At 35.2% G+C, this 9,781-nt stretch overlaps 2 protein-coding genes across 2 annotated transcripts in view; one reads left to right on the top strand and one right to left on the bottom strand.

Moving 5' to 3' along the window:
* Positions 1 to 869: 869 nt before the first annotated feature.
* LOC112521723 (AP2-like ethylene-responsive transcription factor At1g16060) lies at positions 870 to 3,485 on the top strand. Its single transcript, XM_025130719.1, has 8 exons — positions 870 to 1,147; positions 1,335 to 1,417; positions 1,658 to 1,666; positions 1,773 to 1,861; positions 2,413 to 2,486; positions 2,550 to 2,600; positions 2,689 to 2,765; positions 2,887 to 3,485. Exons 1-8 carry the CDS (start codon positions 870 to 872, stop codon positions 3,483 to 3,485), a joined length of 1,260 nt encoding a protein of 419 aa, XP_024986487.1.
* Positions 3,486 to 4,811: 1,326 nt separating this feature from the next.
* LOC112521313 overlaps positions 4,812 to 9,781 on the bottom strand; it is a 9,772-nt gene continuing 4,802 nt past the window's right edge. Inside the window, exons 7-13 of the mRNA XM_025130090.1 lie at positions 8,295 to 8,384; positions 8,115 to 8,189; positions 7,552 to 7,584; positions 6,356 to 6,427; positions 5,982 to 6,050; positions 5,319 to 5,389; positions 4,812 to 5,130 (exon numbers count right to left, since the gene is read on the bottom strand). Of these exons, the coding sequence (XP_024985858.1) occupies positions 5,103 to 5,130; positions 5,319 to 5,389; positions 5,982 to 6,050; positions 6,356 to 6,427; positions 7,552 to 7,584; positions 8,115 to 8,189; positions 8,295 to 8,384 (438 nt within the window). The 3' untranslated portion in view covers positions 4,812 to 5,102. The remainder of the gene's footprint in view (positions 5,131 to 5,318; positions 5,390 to 5,981; positions 6,051 to 6,355; positions 6,428 to 7,551; positions 7,585 to 8,114; positions 8,190 to 8,294; positions 8,385 to 9,781) is intronic.

The following is a 9,781-nucleotide window of genomic DNA, read 5'->3' on the forward strand; positions in this document are numbered from 1 at the left end:
GATTCTTCTTTTTTTAGTTTTCATCTTATTTAAAAAGACAGTCTTCTCAAACACATTCTATAATTTATTATTAAAAAAAACCACAACAATGTATATTCCGATTCTGATTTCTCTCATAGTTATCTCCACCAATTTCATAATACAAACACAAAACCACCACACAAAGGGCAGCTAGAAACCAACATTTTTGACGTTGTATCCTAAAAAAAATCTATGCAACATTTTTCATAAGATACAAAAACATGTTTCCGAGTCGTCGTTGAAGATTTTGTGTTCTTAAACTTTTCCCGTTGTCGGTTTTTATGTAGCCGTCTTGGTTTGGTTCTTTTGCTGCTCCTCGATAATGCATCAACTTATCTTTTTTTTTCTTGTATTTTATGCGATTCGTGTCAGGATCGAAACAAATGCACGAGTAATGGAGGATCGAACAAACAAACACATATTAGATAAAAAGTAAAAATCAACTACAAATTATAAAATATTATACCCGTTTATGGTTTGTTATAACTGATATAATTCTTAACTTCGACAACATAAATTTTGTACCAATGATGAAATTATTATAAAAAAACTTAACATGTAATCTAAGAAAAATTATTAACCATAATTAATCTCATAAATATGTTATCAAATGAAGCATTTTTGTGAAATAATTGAAAATATAAAAATATTTGAAAATGAATTAATGATATAATATTTATATTTCCATGAGACATGGACTTGAAATTATCGTTCATTTTTTTGTCTTTTAGTAGATTTAATTTGTTTTAAATTCCCAATTAGACTACATGCCAAAAAAATTAATCCTATATTAAAAAAAACTAAGCTTTTGCATGTCTTCTCTCTCATCATTCGAGCGAGGTTCTCGTATGGATTTGATTGCTACAAAATCCGAAGCAAGTTTAAGAAGACGCAACTCGTTTAGCGGTGGAAGCGATGCGTCAAGTGCAGTTGTGAAGAGACGACGCAGGTGTCCATCTATGCTTGCGTTGAATGATCACAAGTCCAGTGGTGCTAAAGAAAACCAACTTCCGGCACCTACGACGCCACTTCTTGATCATTCTAATGGTGTTGTCACAACCGCCACTACAACTCCCACCACCCCGACCACAGTGAAGAGAAGCTCGAAGTTCCGAGGAGTCAGCAGGTTTGGAGAAATTACAGATATAGACAAGAAAACATATGTTAAAGGGTCGACTTTTTTATGCCTAGCGTCTAGGGACATTGTTTTTCTTGACATTAAACGTTTTCTTTTACTTTCTTCATGCATACTGGAATTTAAGGAATGTTCTCTTCCTTTCTAAATGACGAAGCTTGCAAGTCTTAATCTACAGGCATCGATGGACAGGAAGATACGAGGCTCACTTATGGGATAAAGGGTCGTGGAACGCGACACAAAAGAAGAAAGGAAAACAAGGTTAATTATATATGTGCTTTTAACAGTAGTAAAAACAATGGTCACAATTTACATATCACATAACAAATAACGACAAAAAAATGCCTTAAACTGTACAAAATTTGAGATCTTCATGGTCCCACAACCAAATCACGTTTTCCAATACTTTTTTTTGGTTGTTTTATTTGTTTGTCTCTTAACGATCATTGCTAATTTGAGTTCTTTATTTCATGTACAACGACGCACCTACTGATGAAGCAGTTTATCTTGGTAATCTATAAATCAATACCGAACATAATTACTTTATTAAAAATACTGTTAGAATATATTTTGTCATTATTTCTTTAAAGTCAAACAAACTTGGTAAATCCATCAGGGGCGTATGATGAAGAAGAATCCGCAGCAAGAGCATACGATTTGGCTGCAATCAAGTATTGGGGAACCACGACATTTACAAATTTCCCGGTAATTATAAACATAAATCATACAAACTAATTAATTAATTAATTAATTTCTTTATTATATTCACATATTATATAAATTTAAAAAATCAAATGATCACTACAACAAAATCGGGTTTATAGAACATTCTCAAATTCTAAGTGTCCTAATAGACCTCTTTATAGGACTTAATTTATAGGACCAAAAAAATAAAGTGTCGTATCTAAAGGTGTTATAATAAGTTTATATGACGTTTTTTGACGTCGTAATAAGTTTTTTAGGACACTTTTAATATAAAACGTCTCATTATCAACTAAATAGAACATTATTTGAAAAATTGTCCTATAAAAAAATTGAGTTTTTAGGACACTTTGTATTAAAAATGTCTTAAAAAACTTGTTAAGATGCTCAAAAGAGTCATATAAACTTATTACAACATCTTTATATGACGCTTTATATTTTGACCATATAAATTAAGTCCTATAAAACAGTCTACTGGAACGCTTAAAGATTGAAAGTGTCCTGTAAACTCAATTTCGTTGCAGAGGATTATAACATATTCTTATATGTTTCAGGTGACTGACTATGAGAAAGAATTAGAGATCATGGAGAACACTACCAAGGAGGAGTACTTGGCCACCTTAAGAAGGTACTTCATTTGAATTTTTTTTTAAAAGATTTCCAAAATGACTACATTGCCCTTGCTTAACAGAAGAAGCAGCGGTTTCTCAAGAGGGGTATCAAAGTACAGAGGGGTTGCAAGGTCATTTCATTACAAAGCTTTTCCTTAAATTTTATATTCTTCTTGTTTTCAATTTAATCAAGATGTTAGAGTTTGTTTATGAGTGCAGGCATCATCACAATGGTAGATGGGAAGCAAGGATAGGAAGGGTATTTGGCAACAAGTATTTGTACCTTGGCACTTACAGTGAGTTACTTTTATTGCCAATTTTACCCTTTTTATCTTGTGGGTCCCATTCGTATAAACGAGTTCCGAAAATGTTACGCAACCCGACATAAAGCTTCGGTAACGACTTGACCATCTCCAGGTACTCAAGAGGAGGCTGCTCATGCTTACGATATTGCAGCAATCGAATATAGAGGAATCAATGCAGTAACAAACTTCGACTTGAGCACGTACATAAGATGGTTGAGATCCGGCTCCAATTCCGCTGCCGCCACCTCCCAATCCCAAGATCAGACGTTGCCGCCCGCCATCACCGCCCCCCACCATGTCGTGGAGGAGCCTCGGTTTCCTTTCGGTTCCAGTTCGTTACAATTGGGGATTAATAATGCTTCCCAGGACCAACAACTTCTCGACACAAAGACGTTGATGGCTGATACCGATTCCTCATCATCTGCTCCATCTGCGCTAAGCCTCCTGCTTAGGTCATCCATGTTTAAGGAACTGGTAGAGAAGAATCTGAATGCAGGGAACGATGAAGAACAAGAGACAAAGGTGGTGATGAAAAGCGAAGGGAATGAATTCCGAGGGATGTTTTTCAATGGGATGTGTCCTTCCAAGGTCGGAATGGAATTGAATGAGGACGAAGACGAAGACGAGAAAAATGAATTGCCGCTGTTTAGGAATCCAAACCAATCACTGTGGAATGGTTCCCGCAACATTAACAAGTCTTCCAGGCATTAGCTATAGAACCATAGGTGGTGACTTTTGTTTCAAAATAATGGTTTCCTTTTGTACACATTACGAATAAAACTTCCAAGAAACCAACTTGGTTCAATTCCATCGTAAAAGTAGCCATATATCAAGCTTATCAACAGAACGAACCTGGAACCAAACGGCTTATATCTATCACGATGTTTATCATAAATAAAACATGCATAGTTGGTTATCATGTCCTAAAAATATTTATGGATATCACCATGGTTTTAAAAATCGTTTGAGACGGCCAAAAACCGCACCAAAGGCGACACCTCCTGGACCCTGGACGAGGCTTACACCTAGGTTCAGTGAGGCGTGAGGCGATGTCAAGGCGTATGCCTCAAATGATCTACGTTGGTAATGGTTTTTTTTCTTTTTACTTCTTATAAACTTTACGACGTTAGTAGCACTTCTCTTTATAGTACTAGTTTTTTTGTATTTTTAAAAACTAAAAGTCAAGGCACAAAGGCCCCGATATGTACATTTAATATTTTAAAACCCAAAAAACTGGTATTTTCTTCTCAATCATAACGCGTGGTTGGACCTTCCTCTCCCTCCAACAACTCCCCCCAACAAGCAATTTTTCCAAACTCTCTCAAGTCTCGACCTGTCTCACAATTTCACTCTTTCTTATCAAGAACCACTGAACCAACACATCTTCGTAATTTAGTAGTATATAATATATATATATATATACACAAATATGAATGGTTTGCATTTGATCGCTCATATATATATATATATATATAGGTGGAGGTTCAAACGAGAACACCTCCATTTTACGAGAACGCAAGAACACCCTTATCACATGTGATAATACGCGTAAGAGACCCTGTGATGTGCGGAAGACGTGTTCTATGACCTAGCTCGCGTCAAAGGTTGTCTGCGTCTATGATTTAGCATCACATGTGATGGTCTTGATGGATTTTAGTATCATATCAACACCACCCTTCTCACATGTGAGGGGGCTTAGTGGTGTAAGGGCGACTTGTCTCGCAACCAAGAATGCATCGAAAATCGTACGCGTCTCTGATTTAGTATCACATGTTGTATCATATGTGATGCAATAATAGTATCACATGTGATTGTCTATAGTAAAAAGATGTTATCGCGTTCTCGTAAAATGAAGGTTATATTTCCGTTTGTTCTTACGCCTCGTTGACGGAAAACGCCTCGAGACCCGATTCCGGTGGCACTTCTAAGAGTAGATCAAGCTTACGATAGATAAATACTCATATCTTGCAGTTAGAAGGGATTTTTGAGATTTCTCCAAGTACCATAATTGCTTTGATACAAAATGTCAAGTAGAATGGTTAGAAAATTAATTCACTAGTACACTTACTCTAGCAACAAAAGCAAGTAAAAGCTCCATCAAAAGAGCTATGCAAGCATATAATTATACGAAACAACTACGCACATGATAGACAGCCAGATTAGGAGCATCAAAGATAAAACTACTAACGTAAATATGTACAAACAAATCATAAGCTTTATGATTTGCTTTCAACCCCATACATAAGTTACCATAAAGACTTATTCAAGATTCGTTGTAATACCATCTCTTACTGTGCATGAAGAACCATCTATGCTATCCACAAACCTTCAAGGAATGAACTTGACCGTATTTCTCCTGTTTCAGACCAACAAAATTGATATTATGGAGCATATAAGAGCAATGCAGCAAATTGGCATAAGCCTTAACTGTTTAGTAAACAATGATTATGACTATGATACGAATATTTCTCACGTGTCAGTGAATTTTAAATCAAGAAATAAAATAGGATGGAGAGTAGTAAGAATGCAGTTATAAGCTCTTACCTGGTCAGCCTTCTTGATTGATCTTCTGGGACATCCCCCGAGTCTAAATTGTCAGCAATTTCTTTGACTCCCTGTATGATGAATTCACAAATCCACATGCACCTTAAGTACAGTCTTATGATGTAAGAAACACTGGAAAAAAGCTACAAATGTTCAAAGACAATTGTTACAAATGTTCAAAGTTAATAAGTATAGTTCTTTTGGTCGATTTCTGCAGCTGCATTGGTTTTTTTTCCTTTCTGAAAGCTATAACCAAAGCCAATGGTAACAAACATTTATCACTCCAAAATGATATTATAAAGAGTTCTGCAACCTCATGATGAGGCTATGACTAAAAGGCAGCAACATTCTCAGCAACTTGTATTGTACCTCATTCGTCTCTGAACAATTGCTATTTTTTGGATATCCCAAATCAGTTGCTACTTTTCCTTTTGGGCAAGCTTTTAATTCAAACTTGTTTGACCACTGATCCTGATTTTGGACCACAAGATTCCCCCAATTTCATCTATTGAATTGTATTTAAGACTTTAACTATAGCCAAACACTTCCAACCAATCAAACATTGCAATTATTTGGGATGGATGAAATATATCACTTGAGGATTTTATTTCTTTGAGCTGAATTATCTTGCATGAAAAAAAAAATTAGATATCAGAGACCAACCTCAAGAGTGAGCATTCCTCCAGATGAGAGATAACCACCGAAGGACTTGCCAGCAAGCTTAAATTGTTCCTATATCGAATTATATCACAGGGACTAACGTCAAATATATTCAAAATACTGGCAGACATTCCATTAAGAAACATAAGTAGAGTCCAATACTGGTTCTTTCAAAAGCATTAATGAAAAATTAAACGCTCAATAGTATATGTGTAAATGCTGATGATGGAGAGAAATAAGAGGGTATTAATATAATCAATCAGACCTAAAATAATTCTTGCACTCAAAGATGTTAATTAAACATCAAGATAACAGAAATCAAAAGGCAACTGATAGGGAAGATGACAGTGCAGGCTAAAGGGTGCTAGAGGTACAACCTGTGCCTTGCCAGAGATCTTATGTCCATCAGCCTTGTTGCATAGGTACCACACTCCAAGATTAGTCATATCCTGTTTGCATAAACTGCTTAAGTATAGCCTCAAAGAAAAAAAATTAAAAAAAAAAGAGATACAAATGCAGTAATAAATCTCAATAAGCATGTAACGAAGGTGAATTTCATACATGTTTGTTGATGAGTTATTAATATTTATGCAATTCTACCAATGACAGCTGTTTTCGCAAATGTATGTAAAATAATAACATGCATAACTTTGCTGAAGTGACATATTCAATCAGTATCAAGTAAATTTACTGGTCATGTTCGTTTTTGTCTTATAGTTACATCATCTATCTTCTATTCCTCTTCACTGAAATTTTTAATCTCATAACAATACCATCAGTCCCCTTGAGATGAACTTCTTTATATGAGGTGTACACCAGTATTCCCGATCCCCATAATGGTAAGATTCTTTAATTTTTGTCCATAAACTACAAGGGGAACCTTGGAGCAACCAGTAGGCGGTAAGGTTACTCCTTTGTGGTAGGGAGGTCAAGGGTTGGATTCATGGAAATGCAAGTCAAAAGCTGCACTCAAAGACTTTGTCCCGAACCCTCGCAATACAAAGACCCTTGGTGTGCCATGGTTACCAGCTTTCGTCATTAACTATCTTTAGTTGATACCTTCACTGATATTTTTAATCTCATAACAATACTATCAGTCCCCTTGAGATAAACTTCTTTATATGAGGTGTACACCAATATTCCCGATCCCCATAATGGTAAGATTCTTTCATGTTTGTCCATAAACTACAAGGGGAGCGTTGGAGCAACCAGTAGGCAGTAAGGTTACTCCTTTGTGGTAGGGAGGTCAAGGGGTGGATTCATGGAAATGCAAGTCAAAAGCTGCACTCGAAGATTTTGTCCCGAACCCTCACAATACAAAGACCCTTGGTGTGCCATGGTTACCAGCTATTGTCATTAACGATCTTTAGTTGATACCAGCTTTAGGGATGTTTTTCCTAGGGCGTACACATCTCTTGTTAGTAATACAAAAGTATATGCACACAAAAAATGGAACCCTTTTGCCACATGTGTGCTACTCTGATTCTTTTTTTGGGGGGGAGTAAAATGACATAATGAATATCGTAAATACTGTTCTTTTTCTAGATCATATAAGATATGGTAGTTGGTTTACCTGCTTTTCTTCCAACGTCAAAATCTTTCCACTCTGCACGCCAATTAACAGAAAGTGAAGGGTGATAGAAGATATGAAAAGAAAGCTGAATTAACAAGTGAAGTCTGATGCAGAGAATCAGTAAGTCACAAAGCAACATAAAATCTCAAGGCACATAAGTAAAGAATGAAACAGAAGAGGAATAATAGTGATATTGTAAGTACAAGAACTAACCCATTTTCAAACAAACCTAAATTAAAGAGGGGAGTTCAACATACTCGCTCTCTAGATTGACCCCATCTACGTTAGTTAATTATATTGGTTAAGTTATACTAGGATTTTGTCTAACTAAAAACACACCAACAATATGCCAATTGTAAACTGATACATGCTATGAAAATATATGGTTCAGTTATGTTTTGTCACTTATGACAGGGAAAACTGTAGAAAGCTTTTATCCTCCTCTAGCCTTCTATTTACATTCTCTCATTAAATGTTATCTATAATTTTCTACTTGAGCAACAAAACAAGGCAAACAAGGCCTTATCTGCTATGTCCCAACAAACACGTTGAATAAAACTCACCAAACCAGAAACCATCCTATTCAGTGAATCCAAGTCATAGCCAATTTGCGAAAGATCATCACGAACATCAGTCACCTGTTTCACAAGTTCAACAAACCCTTTGTACTTATTTAGACATGTTAATGTCAACGAATGGCAGAAGAAATCCATCTTCGTAAAATTTGTGCCTAAGAAATGTACCTCATTTTTAATTAATTTCGATATTTCCACTTGCTCGTCTAGTTTCCCATCCAAATTCTCAATCCTCTGGGTTAAATGCTTCTTTGCTGCCTGATTAAAGAGAACACCAAAAAAAGTAAGAAGCATGAGCATAGATGTAGCATGAAAGAACTGCCAAGAAACGTGGTTTTATGCTTCAGCTGTTTATAGAGAAGCACGGACATAGAAATGAAGAGGTCATTGCCTTTGCAGACAGGAGCACACACTCATGTTCAACATACATGGTTGTCTTGATCTAAAATCCATCTTCACTGTATTTTTGTTTTGCTCCTATAATTGGCAACATTATACCACAAAAAATCTATAAATCATATATTATTATACATACAAACAGAAACATGGCAATAGAGTTATCACCTATTTCATAGAAGGGACTGGAAGCCCTTGATAATGACAACTAATAGATGTGTTAGGATTTTTTTTAACCTGAAGCTAAGGAGAATCTTGGAGATTGAAAACTAGAATTTGGGACCTTCACATTTCTAGGCACTAGTTAATTTCAAATTTCTCAACAAGCATATGTTCATCAGTTCATCATACCACCTAACGTCCTACATTTGCACAGATGATATGCTTTCTGCTCATATGATATAATAAATTTTTCAACTGAAACATAAGGTATCACTCATCCCTTGCAAAAAAAAGTACCTGTCCGATGAAAATCCCAAACAAATAGGTAACATTTGGTATGAAATGATGGTTTCATAATTATTAATATAAGTTCAATTACTCGGAATGCCTGCAGATATCTATAATTGGATGAGCTTGATCACTATGGAAGTCCTAGGGAAACTGTAACACCCCAAATCTCTTTATCATATGGGAACCGTTACTTTACATGTTAGACTTTCTTGAATCTGAACTTGAGAATTTCTCTTTATTTTAATACATATCTTGAATATACATCAAAGAAGAAGCTACTTTAGCGGAAACGTAATAATTTGTATTACAACAAATCTTGCTTTAAAAACCAAAACCATTTACTTCCTTCCTGAGATGCATACATGAGATATATAAGCTATAAGCTTAGTGAGTATTTATAGTTTCATGAATGAGAAATTTTCATGATATTTTGTAAATGATAATTTATAAAAGCTCTTGATCATGTATAAAAAATATTCTTTACATGCATAAACATTCATAAAATACTATATTCTTTATCATGTATAAAACATTCTTTTGAGATCTCACTTGTCACATGCATATATACCATACTTGTCTTGGGGTTTGCTAACCCCCGGCTCCATGAAAGGCTGCCCTATAAGGTTCGTTTGCAAAACATTCCTTCTTGTAATATCCCATACGTTGGATATTATGGTTATGCATAACATGTAAAAGTTTTCATGCCTTGTGTAACACATATGATAACATGTAAATGATTTTCATATCTTGTATGTATACTTGTATTAAAACATGTCATCATGCATATCTTGAACATGTATATATAT

The sequence above is a fragment of the Cynara cardunculus genome (assembly GCF_001531365.2).
Source record: "Cynara cardunculus var. scolymus isolate 2C chromosome LG 11, CcrdV1, whole genome shotgun sequence".
Classification (NCBI taxonomy): Eukaryota; Viridiplantae; Streptophyta; class Magnoliopsida; order Asterales; family Asteraceae; genus Cynara; species Cynara cardunculus.